This window comes from Struthio camelus, chromosome Z, assembly GCF_040807025.1.
Source record: "Struthio camelus isolate bStrCam1 chromosome Z, bStrCam1.hap1, whole genome shotgun sequence".
Taxonomy (NCBI): Eukaryota; Metazoa; Chordata; class Aves; order Struthioniformes; family Struthionidae; genus Struthio; species Struthio camelus.
Genome location: NC_090982.1, coordinates 35,615,455 through 35,642,027, shown reverse-complemented (window position 1 = coordinate 35,642,027; position 26,573 = coordinate 35,615,455). Strand labels below are relative to the sequence as shown.

The following is a 26,573-nucleotide window of genomic DNA, read 5'->3' as shown; positions in this document are numbered from 1 at the left end:
TTTTCTAACAGTTTACCATAACCTTGGGTAGATAATGAAAACAGAAAAACATTCTTATCAGAAGAGAAGACTTCAGATAGCACGTTTCTTATTGCCTGTTTAATTTCTGATAGACTGCAGTCAAAGCAACTCTCATTATCACAATTTACAAGCAGAAAAGAAAAATAACACATCTGAGTTAAAATGATAACTATGGTTCAAACCCAGCAAGGCAAAAAAGTTCACAGGAATACTGCTGCTACCTGCTGGTTTTTTTCAATGTTAAAAAATACTGTAGATCAGGCCACACTCACCTCATTATTAAATTTAAGTTACAAACCAAAATGGGTTGAAAATACTGAGATTTCCCTCTAGGATAAAATGGTTGAGGTACTAAGAAAACTTATAATTAATGTGTTCTCTAAGGCTCTAACCGAACTTCTTAGGACGCTGCGATAATTTTGCAATAATTGCAAAATTTATCCACTGTTTAGTGTTCTGTAGAATTACGGAATGTGACAAGGTTCTTACAAAACTTAGTTATTTCCTATCCTGATAGGTACACTTTATTTCTAGATTGCCCCAGGGTTAACAATAAGTTTATAAATCTACACAGAAGGCCTGTTTCTAGGCCTCATTGGAAAAAAAAATTTAGATCTCCATAACATTCTTAATGAAATTGCCTTTGTAGGGCAGGAGGGTATGAGGGAATGAGAGGGGAAGGAGATGCAGGAAAATCCCACACGTTATTTAAATGTTTTATAGCAAGAGAAACCTTCTTGGAGGATCTTCCTCTTCCACAACTGTATTTATCCCAGCCTGGTCATAACAACTGTTCTGTCGCCCAAGGAGCAGATTTAACTCCTTCCCAAATATAAAGCAGGCAGATCAATCGCTACAGACCAACACGACTTTCCCTTCTTCTCTTTAACGCTCAGTAACAATACCGGCCCTCGCGAGCAAGAGACTAGGTAGCAGATGTATGCCCCCAGAACAGAAACGCAAAAACCGAAATCCTGTAGACAATGAACAAGCATTTCTACAGTTAGGATATTAACCTATCCGAGCTCCAACTTGGTATTCAACGTCAGAAACCGGAAAGTTAAAAACGCCCCAAGAAATAAGACTTAGAAAATATACATACTTTTCCAGCGCTGGTTCCTGAACAAATGGGTAGCATGTAGTTAAGTACCTAGGAAAGACACATGCTGCTGAGGGTTCTGACCATGCCACAGTTACCGCCGCGTGTTTGGGAACAAACGGTTTGACCTCTGCTGATAACTTGATGCCCTGAGAAACAAAACGTTTTTTGGCTACATGCATTTTGAGATTATTATTATAAGTGAAAAATATTCATCCTGGTGAGCTTAACCATCCTAGGAAAGAGTTAGTTTGCGCTCTTCTAACAAAACATACAAAACTATAAAGTTCACAGAAAGGAAATTGAGAGAAAGGGAGACGGAATTCTCAGGGAAAACTATTTTCTTTAATGCCCACATTTACCATGAAATACTGACTAAGCTCTGCTACAAAAATGGCAGAGGCCTGCTTGACACAAGAGGCAGTAAACTCCAAAATAAGAATCATTATTTTATATTCTAAAAATATAAATTAAAACTCCCAGCAGGTAACTACCATTTCTCTAAGATCCAACTCTGGAAGTATTCAACAACACTGGCTTTGTGTATATTAGTATTTTTAAGGGAATTTGTGTGAAATGAATATTAAATTAGGCAGACGTCTAACATTTTTGACACATTACAAATCTATTCATATTCATTTTCGTTTGTTCTGGATTACCATCGACTTAAACCAAACATATTTATATGAAGGGATATCAAAATGAGATTCAAAACGTATTTATTGCAAATGACAGTGTTATACAGTTTTACTCATTCTAATTCACGCAACAAGTCATTTTTATAGCCGATGATGTATTTGGGGGTAACTTGACACGCTACAGGAAAATTGGGATCTTTTTACTTCTTGTCAAAGCCCATTTCAATACCTACGATAACACATAAGGCCTTTTAAAATAGAAGAACAGTAATTGCAATGCTTGAGCATGCAAACTAGACTCAGCGCACCCTCTGGTGGCTCAACATTCCCGCCGGTCATAAACATTTAAAGGGGTTTACTGAAGCAAACAACAGATAACTGACAACTCTTTGGGTCCTGAATTTATCAGGCAGATCCAATCTGCACAGAACGTCCATTTTAACGGTGACAAATAAGACAAGAAATTTGAATGGACATGTAAACATTTTATATATATATATATATATATATATATATAAGTGTCTGTGGGGGGGTGTACGTATATACAAATATATATATATACACACATATATACATACACACACACACACACGCATACACACATACAGACTTGTGAGGTAATACTGAACAGCAAGAGAGGTATCAAGAACACCATGTTCACCAAACAAGTAACGTCCTGCAGGAAGCAGCTGTGATTGAAGGCTAACGGCTAACTTTAAGGCCACCTCAGCCCGACTAGGAAATCCATGCGTAACGCAGCGGCGATTTCTGGCTACGTCTTTAAAGGGAGCGGGGCGCCTGGCTGCTCTCTCAGGAAGTGCTTGCTGTACCTAAGCGGCGCCAGGAGTAACGCGTGAGGGGAAACGACCTGCCTTCGCGCGAGGCTCAGCTGACCGGTCTGGGAGGGGGCCCTTCCAGAAGGACCCTGCCTGCCTCCGAGCAAACCCCACGCAAGCCGGGCGGGCGGGCGGCCGGCCGCAGCCCGCGGGGGGCCCCTGCGGCGGCGGCTGCGCCGAGGCCGGCCCGCGGGGGGGGGGGAGGGAGGGCGCGGCTCTCCGCCCCCGGTTACGTAAGAGGCCGAGGCGGGGGGAGGGGAGGGGAGGAGCGCAGCGGAGGGGGCCGCCGCCGCCGCCGCCGCCGCCGCCGCCGCCGCCGCCCTCCTTACCTCGCCGCCGCGGCCCGCGCCCGGCCGCCGCTCCGAGGACATGGCGAGGACGGGCCGCGGCCCCCCGCCCCGCTCCGCGCGCAGCTCCCGCTTCCGAGGCGGCGCCGGCGCCGCCCGATGACGTCGCCGCCAATCAGCAACGGCCGGCGGGGCGCGGGCGGGGCGCGGGCGGGCGGGCGGGGGCCGGCCCGGGCGGGAAGCGGGGCGGGCAGCGGCGGCCGCCGGTCCCCGGCCCGGGGCAGCAGGGACGCTGAGCAGCCGCCAGCCGCGCTCGAGAGACGGTGAGGCATTTCAGCGGGTGAAGAGCAGCCTCGCCCCAGCCAAGAAGAGGTACGGGTCTTGGGCTTGCTCCTTCCACTCGGAGATAAAGAGGCAGAAAGTGTTTTAAGTCCAATGGTAGCGGGTGAGCAGTAGTCAGCACCCAAGAGTCTGGTGCTGAGTCGCCAAGGAAAAGCCAGGTTCAAGATAACAGTTTGAGGGGTGGTTCTTCTGGCTAGACTCCCTGAAGCAACACTTTAGGGGTAAGGCTAGTCTTGCAGTTCAGCACCGAGATAGTAGGCAACTTTAGCAATTCTAGGGGCAAGACCATGAGGATTATTTGCCTCACCAGATCTGACATAAACATAGCAATAGGAAGGATACTGGGGAAGTCTTACTTCCTATTAATATCCCCTTCTGGAGCCATTAACATCTCAGCCACACAGCTCTGATGTCTACAGCCTCCAGCCACAGCAGTTAAATCATATACAGGGCCATACTGTGTGACCATTGCAAGTCACTTACCTCCACCTGGCACTACAACATATCTTTATTGCATGCCCACATTACACAGGAAGATCATGTGCCCCCATCAGTTAAGTGATATGAAGATGTTGTTTCTCTTGGCTTTCCTGACCTTACAGATCTAAGGCTAGCTTGCATTTGAAGTGAACCAGCTACAATCTCACCAATACTGAACAAACAATTATTCTGAAGAGACAGTTATACTGAAGCATCCTTTCAAAGAAGTTGATTGTAGGCACACTACTACAGGGCTCCAGTATGCCACATGGACCAGTTTGAAGCAACTAGTCACCTCTGAACTTGGTATATGGATTCAATCTAACAGCTCACCTGTGCCGGCGCACAACTTTCTAAATAAGAACTAATTCACATGTTACTGGGTTGGCTATGACCCTTTAAATATAAAGGAAGCAAGTTTCTACTGTCCTGCTACCAGCAGCTGCTTTTATTAGAGAAAAAGCACTCAGTTTACTTTGACCATGCTTTTTAAGGACTGCCTACATAGCAAGGCAAAGTGCCAACTCAGCTTCCCAAAAAAAAGTGAAACAGTGGAAACATAGGCTAAAACCCCAGAGTAAACTTTGAGATAGGAAGATAGTTTGGGGCAAAGTAACCAAGTAGGAGTAAAAAGCTTAATAAAATGTAGTATAATTAACATCCTCCAAGTATACACTGTGGAGATAGCGTAATACTTATCCTGCAGTAACTTAAACTATAATCACTATTACTTCTAGATTAGTATGTCAGAGGCTAGCCCAACTATTGCCTCCATTTAAACAGCACATCACCTGCCTAGCTAAATACCTTGAGTATTACCACTGCCAGTTTCATTTTCAGTACAGAGCCCACTTGATTTACACCCTTAAAAGAAGTTCAGGTAAGGATCAAAAAACCAAAGACCATAGGGTAAAAATTCTTGCAGAGAAACAGAGTAGCTTCTCCAACTTCCAAGTTCTCCCAAGTGAGTTACCCCCCCCCACACACACTTCTAGCATGGTGTTAGATAAGTCATTTTGTCTGGCAAATTAAAACTTTAGACATTTAGTTATTATAGAGCATTAAAAATAGTTTATTTCTTTATGCCTACTACTGAACAATGAGCCATTGGATTTGAACATGCTACACTGTTTAGCAGAAAAGCTCAGTGTGAAAGTTACTGAACACACGTAACAAGTGATCATCTAGTCAGAACATGCAACATGTAAACTTTAATAAACAAAAATTCAATGAAAAGTCAAATAGGCACTTTAACAGTAAAGAAAATTTCATTAATCTTTGAACACCATAGCAGCCTACTTGGAATTGCATTTGACTGAGCTTTGTTGCTGTGAATAATACAGCTCATGCACAGGTATGGATGTATGTTTTGTACATTTTCAAGTATTCACTGAATACTACCAACATATATACACTCATATACATAAAGTTCCAGAAGATTTAGGAGTAGATTTCTAGAAGGTAGTTCATTTTTGCTCATCCTTTGGAAGAGGTCTTCTGAAGAGAAGAATGTGTGGCTCTGGAAATAAAATTGAACAAAGTGTTAGCCTGTCCTTAAGTCCTGGCTAAGGAGGTGATTTCTGTTCAAGATCTCTTGAACAATAACTGAAGCTTACTGTCAGATACTAAACAGACCAAGTAGTTAAACCCACAGTTAGGTCCCCATGTGGAACAGTTTCTAGAACCACTTTACAGTAACTTTAAGCAATCACATTCTTTCAAAAGTTTTATACTGGAACTCTGCAGTCCCCCAAATTTGAGCTATTTACAGGAACAAAAATACAGGAAAACACAGCAGACTTGGTACTAGACACTGGGCTATTTAATGAGCCTTATCACTGTAACTTACTCTAAGAAGCTAGTTATGTTGGCCTGACCTAGTACATACTGTCAAGCATCAAAGCACACTTTAATTATGTTAATATAAGCAGCTTACATTATTATGACCTGACTTGTCAACTGACCTGACCTGAATTGTCAGCTCCTCCAAAGAAGCTCAAGGCAGTACATTCAAAATATCAAAATACCAAAGGCAGACACTGGAAGATTAAGCTAACTGCTTCTTCCGGACCTTTGGAGCTTGGAACTCCATAGGACTATCACCAGTTAAGTTAATGTTAACAAGCCTGCCTAAAGGGTATCTTGAATGGCTGTTTTTAGTAAACTATACTTGGTCGAGTTTTAGAGCTTCCTGCCCCATTAACTGAAAGACACTGGCTTCAGTGTAGCTTTTAGCAGACACTGGAGCCAGCGCTCAAACTATGCTGTAGACTTTTCAGAACATGAATGCAGTACCTTGTCCAGGGAAGTGGCGTGTTAACTTACTATTTCATTATATGAATATATGCTGCTGTATGAAGTTTGGAGCCATCGCCAAGATGTTAACATCACTGAAGATCTCTGTAAAACCTATTTCTATAGGCAGAGCCTATAGAGCCTAGCATGTTTTGTCCAAGAGACTGCAGATACTTAGAAGGTAGCTACCATTTTATCTGACCAGTTCTGGGAGCGAGAGGAAGTTTAGACTAAAGGCTGCTACATTGCCTGCTTTCCTAAGCAGCTAGAGTAGCAAGCAGATAAATAAAAGTCTAAACATCTAGTAGAAAATTCTAATTGGATTCTAGAGCAGAAGCTATTATATACTTGAACCTTCAGTTCTGGGCACTAGATAGTTGCTATTTTAGACTCCTTTGTTCATCTGTGCTTACCTGGCTCATGGATCATATAGTGAACCCAGCCAAGACTTTGCTGAACACCAAGTCGTCTCCATTCCTCTTCAGACATTAGATGGGTTTTTGGTACTTGCTTTGAAAGTTCTCTTGGCAGCATCACGTGTCTGAAAAAGTTTAATTATGTTAATCTCACATTACTACCTCAATGCCTGTCTTGGCAAAGACTAGAAAACTTACACATATTTATATTGAAAGACAGTAAGCAAGTTCAGTTATGAACACCAACATCTTCCCTAGCCTAGAGTGTTGATAGGTACTGCTAATTAATGACTACAATGCAGCCATTCCAAAAGATGGTTTGAAATTAACTTTGCCTACAAAACATTACATCTTCCTACTTCCTGAAATGAAAGAGTCATTCCCCTGCACATTATAATCACTCTTACTTGTATACAGGTACCCATACCCCTGGCAGCTGGCTGTCATACAAGCAATTAGACTAGTGTGATCAGAAATATATGAACTTTGCAATTTTAGAGTGATTGATAAGTTCACTCCTGTTAGTATTTTGCAATCACAAATAACATTTTTCTGCTCAGAGATTACAGTGGTGGTGGCTGGGAAGCATAGAACACTAACTGCACTTAAAAGCCTGATCTGCCAGCTGTGGAGAAGCAAAGAGCCTGCTATTCACATTTGCAAGTTCTTTTATTACTTATTAGAAAACAAAAGTAAGTATTCAGTCCAGCTTTTGAGATCAAGTGACTTGAATAGTAAAAGTCAACTGATTAACTAGCACTTAGATTTCTACATACAGAAATGAGCAAAACACTGTTTTGAAGTAGCAGTAAGCAAGCCTGAAGGGCCCGAATTTGAACAGCATCAGTTACAATCCAGAGCAAACTGGTGCTATGGCATAGCTTTAAACAGGAGCAGCTACAGCACCGAAATAGTCTTTATGAACTACATTAAGTAGCGCTATACTTCGACCAGGCCTTACGAAACGCCCTCAAAGCTGAGGCATTAACCAAAACGCATGCTTCACCTGCATTCGGAACCGGAACTGGGGCAGTACAAGACGTTACCCGTAGTTCTTTAGAGACTCCTGCACGCATCGGTTTGAGTGCCCAGCCTCGCTTTGCTGGGGCATATACACCGGGGCGTGCCCCGGAGGCACGAGCCTTCCGCCTCGCGGCGGAGGCGCCGCCGCCGGGCTCTGCGGGTAGCGACAGCGCCGCCAGAGGAGCGGAGCGGCAGGGACCGCCGCCATGAGACAGCCGCCGCCCAGGACTCGTCACCAGGGGCCGAGCGCCTTCCGCCACCGCCGCGGGGGCCCAGCGGGCTTCGCCCTCGCCCCCCCTCCCCTTTCAGCACCTCCTGACTGGGCCTGGCGTCGCCTGCTCACCGCGAAGCGGTCCAGATCAGCGCACCGTCCCCCCACTCCACATCAGCGGCTAAAAGCTCCGCGAGCGCCGGTGGTGAGGAGGCAAGACACTGTCCCTCCCCGCCAGCTGGAAGCCACCGCGGAGGCGGCAGAGCGGAGCCGCTCTCCAGGGCCCCGCTCCCCGTGGGCCTCCCCCTCTCCCCCCGGGCACCTCTCGACCGCGGGGAGAGGCGCCTACCCGAGCCTCCGTCCAGGAAATGCTAGCAGGGTGCGTCCCCTCCCCCAGCCTCGTACCGGTACTCGTACTGCTCGTCAAAGTACTTGTCGGAATAGTAGATCTGCTTGTGAGCCATGGCGCGAGGCGGCGGTGGCAGCGGTAACGGCACAGCGCGCACCCCTCACGGACGGCTGCCGCAGACTAACCGCCTGCTGCCGCGCCCCACTCGATTTGAATCTAGCAGCTCCATGCTCATTGGTGGGCTGGGCCAGCCAATGGCGTGCCGCGCGGCCGCGCCGGCGGAGACGGCCGTCTGACTCAGGCTCTCGCCTTTCCACCAATCCACGGAAGCGACAGTGGAGGATTACGTAAGGGGGTGACGGTTGGGAGCGGAGCGGGGCGGGGCGGAGGCGTGCGCACGTCGGCCCAAACGTGAATTCTGGGCTCTGCGGCGTTTCCAAGGCAGCGGCGCCCCGCCTGAGCCCCGGCGGCGCCGCGATTGGCCAGTTGCAACCAGGGGCCGGGCGGTTCCAGCAGTTTCTAGAGCGCCCTCGGCTGTGCGCGAGACAGTTGGGGCCGTTAGCGATCCGTTGGGATGGCTGCTGCGGCCGCTCCGGGCCCGCCTTGCAGCATAAGTAGCTGTCGTGCTCCGCTCTGCAGGGCGAGCGGGCGGGCCTCGTAGGGGTTGCTCACGGCAGGCGGTGGGGAGGGAGCCTGTTCTAATCAGCTAATACGTTAAAAGTAACGGTCTGCCCTTAGGTCACTTATGTGTTACATCCCCTGGGGCCTAGCTAGGTTTATGAACTCTTGGCATACTGGACCCTGGATATTCCTGTGCGGACAGATCCTGTGCCTCTGATGTCGTTAGGCCATGGCTCCTGCAATACTGCTATGCTGCTTATAGAAAAAATGACTGAAGTGCCGGGATGTTTATATTGTAGTGCAGAGAGTAATGAGAAGCTATCATGGTGTGCCTTGTACTGCTTTTGTATTGGCTTCAGGACTGTGCTAACAGTCCAGGCTTACAATGTGACAGAAGATACATTGGAGGGAGCAGGGACGTTCAGAGCTGTGTGGCTTCTGTGGAAGCGGGTTCCCACTGAGAAGCGTTCTGAATAGTACCAAAAAAATACCACAGTTAATACTTCTATACTAAAATCAAGTAGCAACTTCTCATAATTTGACTACAGATACTACAGTTTCTAGGCTGTAAGTGTTGTTTTTAACATGAAACTTTTTGAACAGATAAATGTTGAATTCTGCACTTCTCTAAATTCCAGTGGTGTTGCTTGGTAATTGCCCTCTAGGATTATGTAAGCCTATCTAATGTGCGTGTTGCCAGTCAGTATTCCTTTTTTTCCTCATCTTTTGCATTCTCTGTCTACAGTGCGTTCCTCTCTCCTCTCCTTGTCGTGCTTCTAAAGTAAAAGAAGGCTGGTGTCATTTTTGCTTCCATAGTGCTAGCACAGTTGCATAGTCCCTCTGATCATGTGATAGATACAGCTGAAAACGATTCTGGTGGAAAAAAAAGTCTGCTCTGTGGTCATGGGAGTCTCTATATTGCTGACACACTATCCCTCCACATTTGTGGATATCTACCATTCTTTTTAGCAGCAGCTCACTGAAAGTGGCCTTGTTACTAGTACTGGACCCTGAATGTGAAGTTAAATGCTGAAGCTTAAACAGTCTCCTGACGGTTAAAAGATGTTTGCTCGTCTCTAACAGATAACGTTGCCTTGAGTAAGGATTATGAAGGATAGTGGCACGTACTAGTGCTTCTCATAACGCACTGGTAATATTTTTCTCTTGACTGAATCTCTGGGGTTGTCAAAGTTCCTTTTGTTAACAAAGACCCTCAATAAGTACAGACTACGTGTAAGTTTTCTAACACGTTGTCTGGATTCTTTGGAACAAAATAAGGGTTTATAGCTTAGTGTCAGGCTGCATAGCTATTCTTTTTCTCATACATAAGGAAGGTGACACTCAGAATACTTTTCTGTTAAGAACATAACGGTGGGAAAAAGATAAACCCACTGCAACAAAGAGATTTTGCTGGACTGAAGATATTTTATCTTTGTGCCTTTATAATCTTTTAGCCTATCTCAGGCGTGTTGAACAGCAGAGAGATCAGAATGGACCTTTATGACAGCCTATGGATAAGCATCCCTGAGCACACTCGGAGGCGAAAACCTGGAGTTCCTTTAAAGCAACTTCTTCCACAGCAAATACTCATACCAGTCCTTCATTTCGAAGAATATTCAAAGAATTCTTAGGTAGCTGCCTATCTATTCAATTTTCTTTGAGTTTTCTCAAATTATTCTGAAAATCCTTGTTCCTTAGGTTAACTGTATGTGTTTGGCAGCTGGTAGAACTAACAAAACTAACGTACCGTTTTGACAAATCTCGGGTTAGGAGATCACCATTTAGTAGCAGAATGACGTTGCTGTTCGTGCTTTTATCATCGCTGCTTTTCCCTGGCAAGACTTCTAAACGTTCAGGGGCAATAACTATTGCAACAATACCAGTAACTTTGTAAGTTCCACTGATAGCCTGATACCTTTTTGCTGAAATGAAAACCTTAAAGTAGGGATATATTTTGTAAGATTACTAAAATAAAGTAATAAGCTCGTTAAGCAGGGCTCTCCACAACATTTTCTTCAGAATATTCGGTATACACAAAGGATCTGACAGTCATCACTAAATGAAGCTGCCAAGAAGGAAATAAATAGCGATCCGTAACTGATGTGGAGAGAACAGAAATGCTTTAAGGCAGGTTTGGATTAAAAAGTCCTTGCTTAGATAGTTACATTGGGCTTAGATACGGATAGGGAATGTTCCCTAATGTCTAATCAAAAGGAGCAATTTAGAAAAAACATCCAGCACAAATGTTTTAGGTACACCTGATCCTGCCTGTGATCAGTGATCTCTTTCAGGCCTACTTTCTGTGATTGTTTCAATTAGGCCTTTCCATTTTAACTTTTACCTGGCTGTAATATATTGAGCTGTAGAGCAATAATTGAATGTTCACATGAACTAATATTCTTTCTTCAATACTCTAGAAAGATCCTTTTGTTTGAACTGTAACACTGAATTTTGATATTCAAAGAAGAAGAACTTTATTGTTAGTTTCTGGAATTAGGTATATTATTAAGTGCTGGAATCAGATCCTGCTTCTGCAGTTTCACTACTGAGCAGCTGGGTCAGAAGTGAATGAACCATGAATGTCTACATTTATCAAAGAGAAAAGCTGCTAGTTAGTTAACCAGCACTCGTGCCTCAGTGCATTGAAGTGAAGCATATATTGAAGAACTTTGGCTTAAGATTGGAGATTTCACTTCTGAATAGTACACATGCATACAAGTTTCCTGTTGTTGACTATCAGTATGCCGTAGAACAAACGTTAAAAGATTTCCCTAGGGCCTAAGGAGCATAGATGTGTTGGGGAGACACATGAGCTATTCAACTGGAAAGCACACTCCCACTCAACACCCTGTCCAATTAGCCCTTGCTGCTGAAAGAGAAGAGAAAGTATAAAAATGGCAGAAACATGAAGAGAGCTTCTCTGTCTGTTCTGTAGCTGTTATTCAGGAGTATATAATTTTGGCTGAGAGCAGTAATCTGAGTTCTGCATGAAAATAATGTGACTGTTATCAGCATAGAGCCTTTTCAGTACTACAGATGGGCTGTGAACACAGTTTTTTTTTGGCTGATTTCATATATCCAGACAGGAGTAGATTTAAATCCTCTGTGTAATACTCTGACCAGGGCTCTCCGAAGAGTTGTGAGGGCTATGTTAAATCAAAATCTGTCATGCTGATGGGGCTATGTCAACCTTACTATTTCATAGACAGAATTCAGGATCTAAGTCATGGTAGATAGAAAATATTTGGGGCAATTTTGACAGAAGGGGAAGGTGCAGAGTTTTCCATCTGTGGTCTGCCTAACAATTTCTGATTATATTTCTCTCCAGCTTTTTCTGTTCAATTCTACAGAATATGTGAGAAATTTAAGCTAGATGTACATTCGCTGCAGTTCTGTTTTCAAATATGTCCTCCCAGAACAATAACGTAGGATACTTGAGTGTATTTTCCTGAGCAGGACAGCAAGATCACAGTCAAGGAACCTTTTGTACTGTCTAATGAGTCATAATGATACGCACAATAATTTGTGCAGAATTTGAGAGTGAATCACATTTATTATATATACTGATGAACTGTGATCAGTGCTCTTATATTTTTAATCTGTTTCCTATGGACACAAGGCTTAAGCATTTGTACTTTGGTTTTGATGCTCAATTAGCTTTTGAACTTATTGGCTGATTTCAGTCAAACTTGACAGAAATGTTGATAAATAAATTCTTCCAGGTTTCATGATGACAGATGGCCTGATAGAGCAGAAGCAGTCTGATGGAGGAAGTTGTTTTAGTTAAACTCACACCTTACTAGACAGCAAAGAATCCACATGAGATTGAGGCCCTTACAAATGCCTCAGTGGAAAATATCCTTCAGCCTTTAGAATGGATGCCTTTTTTGAAGGCATAAAAGCCAATTATCCATAAACCATGAGTCAGCAGAAAATCAGTCTCTGTTAGTTCTGTTATTCAGTAAACTAACTTTTTATTTGGCTTTTTATTTTATGTACTAGTTTTATATGGTATTTGCCTAGCACTTCAAAACCTCCAATAATCCTAAAAACACTGGTCCTACAGACTTAAGCTAGGCTACTCGTATGTGTAAAATGAACAATATTTGGTTTTGCAGATTTGATCTTCAAAATTGGGTTATCTCAATGTGGATGCTTAAATTTGGATTTATTGCCTAATTTCAATTTGAAATAATTTTCAGAGGCATTGAATTGTTTATGTGCTAATTAACCTCTCCCCAGTTAATGGAAGGAAACAGATCAGTAATTTTTATCTTGCTTTTCAGTTCACAAATGAGAATTAAGACTTGGAGAGTCTAAAGGAACAGTGCCATGTTTTGATGGCTTAGCTGTCTCTAAATAGGCTAGTGTGACTACTGGAAATAGTCTAGCTGATTTACTAGGGATTTCCATCTGAGAAGGGATACATTGACTTGAGAAATAGCACAAATTAACCTGGTGAAGCTATTGTGATGGATACTCCTGCCAGGACCTGAGCTGGCTCAAGGACTGCATTGTGAAGGCATAGCTGAATGAAATACTCAATATAGGAGCCCGGTCTACAGGGTAGGGATAGAGAGCCAACAGTACAGAATGTCTAAGCATGAGATCCTGAGATCCATTCAGATCCTTGCAGGGCTTGGCAGCTGGTGTCCATCTCTGTCATTTCATTCAGATTTAATTCTCTGTACCTCTCTTTCTGTGGATTTTCCTGTGAAAGAAGTGATCAGAACCGTATCTGAATAGCACAGATCAAATCTTAAAAGGAGCCACACTGAAGTATTCCTGTCTTGAACAAGATCAATAGTGCTGAATTTAGGAGATGATGATTTCCATAGCAACCAAAGCTCATATAACAAATTCAGGATGATAAGGTGTAATGACTGTAGAGTCAAGCACAAGAAGATGCTGTCATGTGTGGCACAGTCCTGCTCAGATTTTTCCTGTAGGCTGTGTAACATGATAGCATCTCAAAGTGGACCAGTGGAAAAAATCTGCAGCGGAATCTATTAGAGATTTTCAGTGACAGAAAAATTTTGATGCAGCGCTTAAATGGTTTGAATAAGAGCTTTATTTAAAAACAAAAATGGCAGTGCTAGATCTGAGAAAAAGTCCTTTTAGCCAAACATTTGTCACCTTTCTATAATGGATGCCCTAAGGAAGAGTATAAGAATCAGACAAGTACGTGATGATATCTTCCCAGATTTCTCCTAGGCTCCCGTGATGACTGATCAGGGATTTCTTTGCATTTAACAGCCCGGATGAATTTTTGTTTCATGAATTTTTTCAGTCATTTTTAGGCCTATTTAAACTTCTAGAATTCACAGTATCTTGTTGCAAGGAGTTCCATGGTTGAACAGGTTCTTTTGTGAGAACAAGCACCTTCTTTTGTTTGTGTTAAATCTGTCACATCCTGGTTTTTCTATTGGAAGAAGCTGTGAATAGTTTATTCATTGTCCCAGATGTCTGTAGCTTCCAGAGACAGGATTTATATCCTAGAGGATTATAGGCTAGGACTTTGAACTTGTAGGAGCCTAAAACATAGGCTTGTTTTGGCTCTTGTAAATATTTCTTCATTGATTTTTGAAAAATTATTCACGTTTAAAATTAATCACATGTAAATGTTGCACATTCACAGGAGAGGAAGCAAGTGGTACCTGAGCTGAAAATATAGCAGGTTTGCAAGTATTATAAAGTCTTTTAAAAGGTACTAGAAAACATTGTTAGTAGAGTAGCAGAAGATGACTGAATTCAGTTCATACCGAACAGAATCTAAATGAACCATATATGTACAACTGGTTTTTCTTTCACTTATTGTAACAATGTAAGGTTTAAAATAGCCACTGGAGGGCTCACTGATTTCATTTTAAATGGCAAGATGCTCTTTGAAAGCCAACACTCTTATTTTTTGGCTAAGATAATAGTAATTGATTCATTAAACATTTGAAGACTGGAGGATAGCAGATTTTTTCAAATTAAGGCAGAGAGCACATATATTTTCAGCTCAAAGAAAACTGAGATTGTGATTAATACCTGTGCCATAGTGTGGGTACATTTCCAAAGATTTCAAAGGCAGGAGGATCTCAATGTCATGGAGTAAGCATAAAGGGCCAGATTTCCCACCCCCTAACCATAAAAGAGCTGAAAAGGCATCCTGTCAGGCGGCAGGGTTTCCCCGTTCTGAGGAGCCACCCACACTTCTGACAGGTTTTCCCCTCCTTCCTCTGTTCTGAGTGTGGCACTGAAGACTATGTGGTCTCAGTGATGAGTTAGGCCCAGGGCTGTAGCCTGTTTGGACCACTTTGTGGAGCTGGAGTCAGATACAACACATTCAGTTGCTGACAGTTTCGCCTGACATTCTGAACCCGGTCTTTCTTTCATTGCAATTAAACAGAACTCAGTTTTTGAAAGCTTTGGAAACAATCAATTATACTTAAAAATTCCAATCTTATTTTTCATTTTTCTCATATGTATAAGCCTGAGCTTTTCCTTTGTCCTTGTGTTTGTAATCGTATTTGGATATTTAGATCATTATCATGTCCCTGATTTAATAAATGCAGCTAAACTGCTTATGTTCAGTATTTCCTTCTTGCTTGAGTTCACGGCAGTATTTACCACTCTTCTGTGGAATAAGGATGTCCGGAACAAAATATACTGTTCCTGGGGTGATTTCACCAGAAATATGCAGGGTAATATCATTCTTTCTGCTCCTCTGAATATGTAGTATCCCAAGCTTCTGAGTCTTGTTGCCTTATTTCAGAGAAACTCATTTGATTTACTGTTCTCCTGTGGTCGTTTTCAGTTCTGCTTATTTTCAAGTATTTCCCTTGCACGGAATATCTGTTTGAATTATTTCCCATGATTTCGAATCTTGATTATTACAAGCTCATTGTCTCTCTCGCTCTCTCTTTTTTTTTTTTTTTTTTTAAATCCCTGCTTATGCGTCTCAACTCTCAATGTTCCTGGTGACTCCCATCCTTATTTTAAACACTAAAAGTCATCTGTTGTAGGAGATATATAGAACTTCGAATTTGTCTTGGCAGGTAAAACTCTTTTTTGTTCACATTCAGCTATACATATTAGCAGTCTCTTAGTGTTTCACTCGCACCTGCCTAACAGCTAGCTTTTTAGTCCTTGATTTTGAATCATTTTGTTTGAATCACTCATTCTGGGTGGTGTTGCTTTTGAGATTAAAACATCTCAAGAAAAATATTCACCTGTCAAACAATCTTGTAACAGATTACCATGAAGTATCTATGTAGAAAATAATTTAACAGTTGTAACATAGACTGGAAGAAGATTCTACCTTGAAGTACATCTTCCAGGAATCCTCCCATCCTGGCTCTCAGGCAATTAACTTTAACCAGACTCATCTCTGCATTGCGTTTCCACCCCTCTTGCAGTTTATTGCACTGTGTTGCAAATCTGACTACAGAAAACAACTTAAGATGACTCCACTTCTAAAACCAGTGTGTACTGGAAATACGCTCAGAGCTTGAAACCTTGTCCACTTTTTTCAGCTGTATCCTTTTATCTAATAAAAGGCATTACCTTTCTTAACAGACCTTGCCTCATAGCCTTAAACCATGTTCCTTTACAAGGAACATACCTTTTTGGTTATCCTGAGGGTATCCCTGATGGATGTCTGACTTGATCATACTTGGACCTTAAATCATTACGTACGTGTATTTACAGACTTGTCTTTTAAAAAAAAAGTTTAGCAAATTCATAGGCTAGAAACACAGGCAAACTGATTCAGCTGGCTTTATAGGTATTAAAACTTAATGCCTTTGTCTTGTTTTTAGTAGCACATCAGCAGGGTTGTCATGGATACTGAGTCCTGTTTTGCCAGCTTGCGGATGTGCTAAAATGTGATTTTCCCTTCCAAGCCGTTAAAGATAACCATCATTACGGACTGGATTGAAGGTCCACTGAAATCAATGGAAAGTCTTTGGTCATCTTTAGCAGATTTTGGACTAGGGCTTAGGTGATCAGTAATGTTCCAGCTCATGTCCCATTTTATAACAGTTGTCAGAATTTTTTTTTTTTACAATGTCTTATTCCACTATTGAAAAGTGGGTATATGTTTCCTCTGTTCTATGAGCATTTTCTCCCGCTCGAGCACAACGAGGTTCAAGCTTCTGCCAGCTTAGTCTTGTAGTGCGGCTTCTGCATTTTCTTATTCCTCCCATGGTAACTTAGGATGTTTGCAAGAGAGACATACTGACTCACATTACTAGGACCGTTCTATTCATAATGGATCAGCTAAAAGCAAGGCAAATTCTGGTAGAGAATTTGAGAGAGGTAGTATCTTCTTAAATTAAATCAACTGATAACATTGTAAAAAGAAAAAAAAGACAACCTTTTGGACATTTTGCATTTGCACCTGACCAAGGTCCTGTACACATGCTTAGAAGGTCAAATTTTACAGCTGTATGAGCTGATCTAGAATGACACTTCAGTAGCAACTGAAAAGGTAGCAGTCCAGGATTAACCAGCACCAGGGGTTTTTCTGCATTTTGAATCCTGGATTCCTGAAAGTATGTCTTGTGTTATAGCTACCATCTAGTCATAGGGCCTTTGGGCTGCCTTAATGAAAAATCTATTTTTTAAACTTTTATTTGTGAGCATAATCTTTGCATCAGACGTTCAAAATGTGGATGGGCAGCAGGCTTGGAAAGTATTCCCATATATATTTTCTGATATTGTCTGCTCAATATATTGGCCCTGAGAGCATCCTCCCCATGCCGTGGGGGGGGAGGGGGCGTTGGCTGCAGGAGCCTGGGCCAGCTGAGATCCAACACAGCCAAAGGCGGCTCCTCCCCACTGGTGACAGTGGGGAGAGGCTCCCAGGCAGAGCTGCAGGAGGCCCCAGCCCCAGCCAACACCGAGGCTGTGGGAATTCCTTTCGGCTGAGCCTCTACTACTGTGCCTGGCCCAAGCTGAGCCACAGCCCTGCCTGCACCTGGCTGGGGACCCCGGACCTGCTGGCTGTGGTAACACGCTGGGGTCCCGTTCCCTTAGGAGCAGCTGGACCTTGCTGTTCACTGACACTAAAATTTTGAAGCCATATCTTAAAACTATCATACATATACCTCCTTTTTTGTTTTTTAATATAAATGCATAGTTTTTTTGTTTTGGGGTTTTTTTTTTTTTTTAGTATATTCTGGACTATGCAGTAGTAGGAAAGGCCAAGGTACAATATTACTCCGAAGGCTGAGTCTGGCCCTTAAAGTATGTCAGCTGTGCAGAAAAAGAAGCTGAAGTATCTCAGCTATCATCCTCAGCCTAAGGCCACAGATATGCACCAGTCGTGTGATGCATTTTATCTCGGAAAGCATCTACTTCTAGCTCAAACTTTATGAATTGTCTCTTAATTTTTTTTCTTATGATATTCCCCAAACTTAACTGGTGCTAGCCATACTGATCTTAACCTTAAATGAAACAGTAAAGGCTATGGGAAACACTAGCTTGATTCTATATGAAGATGGAAAAATAATGTTACTCTGTCTGTTTACATGTGTTCTGGAGTGCTGTGTTTATCAGGATATTGCCACTGCAGTTCATGCATTTTACTGGGGGAAGAGCAGGAATTTATAAGCTTGAATCAGATTTTTAACTGAATCTCAACTGTGGCACTGGATGTGCCTGCCACAGAGTGCCCTGGGCTCCCAGTCCCTGTATTGCACAGATCAGAGGACTCACCAAAATGTATTACAAATGACGTCCTATGGAGACTGCAGTGGGTGGTGGGAACGGCTTGCAGGCAGGCCTTTCTCTGACTAGAGTCCGCGAGACACAGTTGCAGTACTCATCCAAACCAGATCAGAGCTACCCTCCGTTTCTCAGCTGAGATAACTGGCTTTACACAATAGTATATTAAGACCATTGCTTGATCTTCTAACTGAAACAAAATGTTCACATCAAGCATCTGGTATGTGTAACTTTCCAACAGAGTATAATTTTAGTATCAAGTCTACAGCTGTCTGTAGAAAGAAGTATGGGTAAATATTGTCACTGCTGTTGGTTTGCAGCTGTAATATGGCAAGGATGTAAGCCTGAAATGGTAGGCTTTAAAAAAGCCATAAAATTCACAGAACTTCGGAGAGTGAGTTTTGGGTTTTAGACTTAGACGTTTTGCCTTGAGAGATACTAGAAACAAGACTGGGAGTAAGTGGGGTGTTTTTCAGGATACCATGTAAACTAACGGTTACTCCAGATTGGTCCACAATTGGTTTTGGTTCAGGGAGTGTTGCAAAAGCTGCTGACAAAAGTGATTACGCTTTGTGTAGTTGATGTTGTACTTGGAGTTTGGGTCGTGACAGATAGAAAGCATTTCATTTCATGGTTGAAAGAAATGGATTTCAAAAGACCTTTTGCTGTCAGGTTTATCACTTGTGCATATGCTTTAATGACAAAACAAATCCAGAAGAACAATTCCCCGTCCTTTATAAAAATCAACAGTACACTGGTCTGTTAGAGAGAGAATATTTGGGGGACAGGGGTGCAACAGAAAGCAGATTACATAGTAATGGATAAATTCAGCCTCATTATCCAGCCTAACAGCAGGAGATGAGGTTCTTCCTCCACAGTCTCAAATTGGTGGAAATAAACAAGAGCACAGTAGGGGTGTAGATGTGTGTTTTCTCTGGTGGGATAAAAAATTGTGTATGGGGTGAATGCCTTGGCTTGATCATGCTCTGTTTCCTCCTGCTTAATACCTGCTACCAAAGCATGCCACTGCCAAGGAGCCCTTGGTGAAGATGAGGGCTGGTTTGATTTTTAAGGGCGTGAGAGCAGTCTAATTTTAGTGTGGGTAGTCATGTAAGTCTCTTTGGTGATAATGAGTTAGGCTTCTCCAAAGGGAAAATTAGTCTGTGCTCTGAATTTTCCTGAAAGAGTCTTTTTTTATTGACTGGAGAGGAAGCCTAGGGAGAGTAACCCTCTGTGCCTCAAAATAAGTCCTTATGAGTATCTCCGTTCTCTTAATGACATTGGTCATTGACATGAGTAGTTGGATGCTGAGCAGTGAAGTTCGGACATAAAAATAGCCAGTTCATGCTTTGAGAAGGCTGGAAGTTTATTTCAAACAGCAAAAGGTGTTACATCTGTGAACTACCAAAGTACCTTTTATTAGGGAAAGACAGTTTTTCTACTGTTTGACTATTATAATTTGTAGAGTGTGAAACACGTATACATAACAAATCTATGAAATCTCCTAAAGTAATCTCTCTGGAGGGTTTCTCTGACATTACTGTGCTTTTTTGTATGTCTTAGTTATGCCTGAGGAGTCTGAAAACTTTCTTCAGTATGTGTTACAGCACAGCAAGCGTTGCCATGGTACCTTGTAACATTTTTCCAATCAGCAGATGGAGCTATAAGGAGAAAAAAAGGTTTGAGTGCAGATATTTGGAATGGAATAGTACTAAAATAAACTTGTTATAAAAATGCTCCATATGATTGATGATAAATTAAAGCAAACAGTCCTGTAATGTATCATCTGGCAGTGAAACATGTGCTCTCATTTATCTGATCTGTACATAAGCAAAATCAATTAGTCTAAATTAGAAACAACAACTAATGACAGTCTTTACTTAACTTGAAGCTATTGCCCCTTATTTAAGCTCTCACCCTAATATTTGAAAGACTGGAAAAAATTAACCTTTAGGAACTTTAAGTAAATAATTTGCTTTCTCAAAGGGTGAGAGTAAAATAGATGCATCAAACTGAATGCGGAAATCAGGGGGATGTGGTGATTTAAGATTTTCTTAGAACTGGTGTCTCTGCCGTCAGCTCCTTTCTGGAGATGGGGGTGTTTGTGTGTGTGGAGAAGGAAAAGTCTCTTCCAAAGGACGTTCTCGTCTAGCAAGGTTTCTCACCAGTCCATTGAAGACTGATGGAGGTGCTTCCCCAAATCCGTAGTTTCCCTAAATAGTTTCCAAAGTGTATGTATGTCCCTCACAGCTGCCTGAATATATTGCTTTGCTGTGTTTCAGATCACCAACATTTTTTTAGAGAACGTATGCAAATTGCAATATGGATCTTACAATCCAGTACCCCAGTGCTGAACTTACCCTCCTCTGGCACTTGAAGGAAGGAGAGAAGTTAAACAGTAAGGGGTACTGAATTATTTTTGTTCCTTTATTTGCTTCACTTTTATGGCGACCAAAATAAAGATGCAGGGGAATAATCTGAAGCCCAGTCTAAAATGCGGTTCCTCAATCTGTGTTTTGGCTCCATCAGAACTTCTTGTGCTGCATGAAGCAGATTGGAAAGAAAGAGACCGGTATTTTGCAACACGACAAATGTAACTGCAGAAGTACCCCATATTTCAACTTTTAAAAATAATCACTTGAATCTTTATTTTCCGCCGTGATTTGTCTTACTGACCATTGAGGTGCGGTCGCATTGTGCTATTAGGGCTGCATCTCTTCTGTAGATGAACAAAGTATTTCAGTATTCAGGGTATTTGGAAGCACTAAATGCAATCACTTTAAAATGTCAGAATGTAATTAAAGCCATGAATTTGACAGTATTTTCTAAAAAATTACAGTAGTTTTCATGGTATGGAAAGCGAAACTGACCAAAACAGATGTCTTTAGCATGTGTTAAGCATGTTCACAAGCTTTTGAGAAGTTTTTATGTCATTTTTATTGCACTCTGAGCAAGATGCGTAGCTGTGAAGTTCTCTCTGTCTGATTGTGCCTTAGCATTCAGTGGTTTTGTCTAACCATTCACCATTTGGGATTATGGAGGACGTGCCTTTTTGCACCTTCAGAATAAGGGGTAGAGGGTCAAGTTCCCTTTGGTCAGGTGTGCCCATGCAATCATACCTGGAATCACATGTTAAAGACATATTATTTGGGAAACAAGCTGTCTAATATTTTTTGAAGTGCAGATAATTGCCAGGGACAGAAAAGCGGAACAACACGTTCTCGAGTTTCTTGACTCATTCAGTTCCCCACCTCCAGTTAAGCCTGGGAAAGCTCTAGCTCTATTCTTCCAGGTGTTCCAGTCACCTGATCCTTCCTGTTATCCCCCATATGGAGTTTTAACTGCTGTTTTTGCTATGTGCGCGACATATCAGCACCCACGTTGCCTAGTGCTGAAAGAAGACTCATGATCTGAGGCAGCAAAGATGTTTGCATAAATTGCTAATATTTTTCTAGTTCTCCATGAATTTCTTTGAGTGGCGTACTAAAAGGTCAGCATAAGGGTAAAATAAGAATGCATCCATTTCTCAGTCTATAGGCAAAAATGTGGATTTACTCACCATACACTGCAGATGTTGTTGCAGGACAGTTTAGTTTTGTGTGGAGCCGCCAGCTACATGAGATTTTATTGGATTGTGGGTTTCCCATTTTTTGTCCTGTTTCTATACAATGTCAAGACAGAGTTATGGTCCATGACATATGTCACTGAACTAAGAAGAGTAAAAATGATGGTAATTAGAAAGAAGGTAGTAGCAGGGTCCTAACTGGGTTTGCAAGATGAGGCCCTTTTCTTCCTCTCCTTCTAACATTCCCGTGAACTTCAGTGCCTGTGTGAGTTGTGCAAAAATTGATGTACTCTCTTGCTTTACGCAAGTTCAGAAAAGTGTCGGGAGAAGAGGTTATAGAAACAAATAGCAACTCCACTGCTCCTGAGGAAAGAGAGAAAAGAGCCATCGTTCCTCTAAGAAGGCAAAAGGAAACAAAAGTGAACTTCGTTCAAGTGAACAGAAAAGATAAGAATGTAGAGATTCTGATTCGCTGAGTTTCAAATAAGCTTTCAAAAGCAAACAAAAACGACCCTATACTATTTGTGCATCGTTGTTAATTAACTGGCTTCACTGGATTTAATTGGCTCCTGAAAAGTATTCTGAATGAGAGAAGCACGTATTTGCTCCTGGTCTGTGTCTTAGGTATACTACAAAGAGAAGTTCTTAAATCCTATCCTAGTGAAGAGTAAGTAGTAAAATATATAGTGGGAGAACTGAAATAACATTCCAACTAATGCTTGGATGACATGTATTTTTATTTATTAATTTAATATGCTGCTTCAGCTCCAAAAAGCTTTTTAATCCTCTCACAATGCAAATAAGAAAATACGGTATCTTTCTTGAAATGTTTATAATATAGTATCTGCGTACGCCCGCAATAAACCCCAATAAATCTAATGGGGCCCTGCATAGGTAGAAAAATCTCCTGTAAGGCTTAGTGCAGAGTTGTCTCTCAGATTCTGCTGGTATGTAATAAGGAGGGAGAAATTCTGTGGGTTTTGTGTGTGTGTGTTTTTTTTTTTTTTTTAAAGCTAGTATATAGCCTGTATGACTGGTTCTTTGCTATACAGAATAGATAGCTGACACCTCTTATGGACGATGTTCCTGGAATACAGAGACTGGTAATGAGGAAGGATCTATAGGCAAATTTTCTGAATAGCTGCAACATCGCGTAGCACTGACGCTGGTGATACTTTCCATCCCAGGAGATCAGCTTTTTTCTGGAACCTTTTTTTTTTTTTAAGTAAGTATTTCTTGTAACTTAGCAATCAGAAGATAATTGTATCTAAAGATGTGACAATTCAGCTAGTTTTTCTTTTTTTATATGTGTTTGGGACTATTTTTGCTGCATGTTTTTGCCTTAATTTAGCCAATTATATTTTGGCTCAGAAAATGTATCATTATATTATATACATTGGCTAATTAGCTTCCAGTATTCATATTTGTGAATTGTCTATAGATGGTTGAAATGGTAAAAGGCAATAAATGCTCTTACTTTTCCTTATTATCATTTTCCAAGACTTGTCAAATCATCCTATATCTTGTAAAATTAATTTAAAAATAACTGCCAACAAGTTATTTGTCTGAGATTTAGTTTTTTCAAGCCCCTCTTGGTAATTTTTGGAATAAAACTAATAAGTCATGACACTTTACCAATCTTTCTCCTACTAAATGGTATGTGGGACAGGGCAGGGGTTTGGGTCATGGGAACAGGAGATCCTTGAGCATCGTTCAAAGTATTTGGGAATTCTGGAAATTTTTGAAGCATACTGAGCCATTAGGTAGACAAGCTACTCGCCTACCTGCAGTTATTTAAAAAAATATCTCTATTGCACTAATCTCTTAAAAAAATAGATTATTACTCATTTGCCACCGAAGGACACAGGAAGAAAAAGAAGAAAGAACGATCTCTTTTTAAAGATACTACATGCAGAAGGAAATGATGATTAAAGGACCACTGAGTTGCTGTTGTGCTTTGCACAAAAATAGCTTATGAGGAGATTGAATTAGGGGAGAGAAGCATACAAGTCATCTGCTGATTAGATGGAATTTGTTTGTTCTGAATGCTATTCAAATATTGGAACTGTTAATATACAGATAGTTTTAGTATGAGGTACTGCGTAGGACATTCACTGAATATAATTCAGCTTGCCTAAGGTCTGATCAGCCCTCTGTAGGTCACCCATCTCTTTCCATAGACTGAAGGGAGAGTTTAGGATGACTAGACTTCAAGCTTAAGCACCTCCAGTAAGTGCCTGAAGTTAGGTGGGATGAAAATGGGCTTAGGAGACATGACACTCAATTGCAAAACTATCTTTGAACCTAGAAACGCCCACCCGCAATCTGTATATTAATGTGTCAGAAACAAGTGCTATGTATGGGTGAGATAGAAACAGTTATGCTGTTATGGTCACATGGCATTTGTGCTGAGATGCAATGATTATACTTGAGATGGCTATTCTTTGGCTATTTTAAACACATTGAGTTCTCATTAGCACATGTGAACTTCCCATGCAAATATTAATAAGTCTCATTCAGCAACTTTATTTGTTGTTCTGAAAAGATTCATTTGTGTTGGTCGACCTCTTACTATCTAGGAATTAATTTTCCACAAATTCCACAAATCGAGTCATTGGCGATCATGAATTAGAAAATCAACCTGATCTTAGCCAACTTTCTGTAATTGAAAATATTTTTCTTCCTCTACTTGTCTATGCCACTAACTTGGAGAAAATTTCTCCTGTTCCCCAAATGAGCAGTCAAACGTCTGACTTCATGCAGTTACTGTGCCCTTCCCCAAGTCCGCTAACCTCTTCTGGGCCAAACCCTGAAATGAACTTCTTATGAATTTGACCAGCATTATTTGTCCTGGCCAAGACAATTGGAGAACTAGTCTTGTATTACTTTTCCTTTCCAGTTAATCATTTTGTAATTTGGAAGTAGTAGCAGGAAGTTAATATTGTATTCTGTATTGACATTAGGAAAACCATTTTCTGCTGAGTAAAGTCACACAGTGTTGTTAACATCCCATGAACTTGAGTTTACCTAGAAGCTGTACAGTCTTAGATCCCTAAACTAATAAAGTTTAATTGCATAATATGTTTTATTACTAAGTTGATTGATTTCATTTTGAATTTAAGTCAAACATTGTGCAACATTGATATCCATTAGTACTACATCACTGGGGCACAGAACATTTTATGTTATTTTGATTCTTTTTAAGTCATGTTGTCCTATTATAGTAATATCTTTTTGTACTAGGGATTGAGCGAAGAGGGCGATCAGTGAGGAGCATAAAGGAGAAACTTTGCAATTTTCAGTTTTCTATTTCAAATTCTTTGTAGAACTCCCCCTTCAGCCTTTATGCTGATGGAGGAAGAGCGGTGCATTATCCAAGTTTTCATGGATTCAGAAATCTGTGTCTGATAACAGTGCTTTTAGAAAAGACCGTTCCAGTCCGTCAGCACTTCCTCCGACTCTAAGTATGGCAGCAGGATATTTACTGAGTTGCATTTTATGAATATGTCCAATACTTTTTTTTAATACATGCCACAGTTTGTAAGCAGGGAGCAATTCCTGTGTAAGCGACAAATATTAAGTAAGTATTTCATCTTTATTTTTTATTTTTTGCAGTTTTTGAGAATATTTTCCAGTGTGTGTTAAGAATCATAATTGCCCTGTCCAAGGCAAAAAGCTGCTGTTCTTTGAAGACTTTGATATTTTAAAGTTTATCAATTATTTCTAAATTAGACTTGTCATGTTACAAGCATTAGTGTATTTCAAATTTTCATCAGAGTCTCTTGGGCCAGGAAGATTTGTTGTTAATTAATTCTTCGGATATGTTTCTAACCTGATTTTTTTTTTTCTTCCTCCTTCTCCTTTCATCTCCTTCATCTCCTTGTATTCGATTTTCCCCCCCCTTCATCTGTAAGTGAGGCGTATGCTTACCTTCATTCTTTTAGTCATGTGCATCCATTGTGCAGATACGACATTTAGTTACCCTTCTGAGGAAGGGTATATAAATAACTAGGCTTGTAGTTTTTCAGACTCCTTTGGTTCTCTTTCAATTTCCCTTTCTTTTTTCATTTGTGGTAAGCAGCCAATTAATTACCCTCATTACCGTATGCTTTAAATGCTTGCTGGACAATTTTTTCTGATGTTTGACTTCTTTCGTGTCAAAATAAAATAAGTATTTAATCTGATAACATTTCAACCCCCCCCCCCGATTTTTTTATCAGAGAGTTCTTCAGCTTTCAAGGCTTTCTATAGGATCATTATTTCTCATTCTAAATGAGAGTTAAAATCTTCATCAGTTCTGTCTGTGCTTGGATGTAAGATATGTAGCTGTAACATCTGCTACCAAGAATGATGTAACTGATGTGATATTTAAAATTGCCAGAGTGGGCAGGTAGTTGTGGGGGACGGCACGCACGCTTTTAGCAAGATCCTTGCTTTCCAATAACTATGGGCTTAATATGGGACCCCAGTTATATGATTTTTCACTGTTTATTGGCTAATTTCTTCACTACAGTATTATTTGGGTTTCTGCTTATATATATGGTATACAAATATTCAAGCAAGTAAACAGTTACATTTAAAGGAGTAGTTTACAGGGGTATGATAAATCAAGCCAGAGATGGAATTCACAGTGAGTAAACATGGGACATAAATAGGAATATGAAGGCGAAGGAATC

General features: G+C 41.2%; 3 protein-coding genes across 5 annotated transcripts in view; 1 reads left to right on the top strand and 2 right to left on the bottom strand.

Moving 5' to 3' along the window:
- LOC138060889 (selenocysteine insertion sequence-binding protein 2-like) overlaps window positions 1-3,042 on the bottom strand; it is a 28,235-nt gene extending 25,193 nt beyond the window's left edge. For 2 of the 3 annotated variants that reach the window (XM_068926551.1, XM_068926549.1), the window contains exons 1-2: window positions 2,924-3,042; window positions 1,124-1,269 (exon numbers count right to left, since the gene is read on the bottom strand). In XM_068926551.1, coding sequence (XP_068782652.1) covers window positions 1,124-1,269; window positions 2,924-2,965 — 188 coding nt within the window. In that variant the 5' untranslated portion in view covers window positions 2,966-3,042. The remainder of the gene's footprint in view (window positions 1-1,123; window positions 1,270-2,923) is intronic. The other variant, XM_068926550.1, reaches the window with a different exon arrangement.
- A 2,121-nt stretch (window positions 3,043-5,163) lies between these two features.
- LOC138064471 (cyclin-dependent kinases regulatory subunit 2) lies at window positions 5,164-8,334 on the bottom strand. Its single transcript, XM_068927263.1, has 3 exons — window positions 8,054-8,334; window positions 6,412-6,539; window positions 5,164-5,222 (listed from the first exon to the last, which is right to left on the bottom strand). The coding sequence occupies exons 1-3, from the start codon at window positions 8,110-8,112 to the stop codon at window positions 5,170-5,172; spliced, it is 240 nt and encodes a 79-aa protein (XP_068783364.1). The 5' UTR covers window positions 8,113-8,334; the 3' UTR covers window positions 5,164-5,169.
- Window positions 8,335-22,461: 14,127 nt separating this feature from the next.
- Window positions 22,462-26,573, top strand: part of LOC104150288 (SHC-transforming protein 3) — a 79,122-nt gene continuing 75,010 nt past the window's right edge. The window contains exons 1-2 of the mRNA XM_068927367.1: window positions 22,462-22,564; window positions 22,950-23,122. The gene's annotated coding sequence lies outside the window, so the exon portion shown is untranslated. The remainder of the gene's footprint in view (window positions 22,565-22,949; window positions 23,123-26,573) is intronic.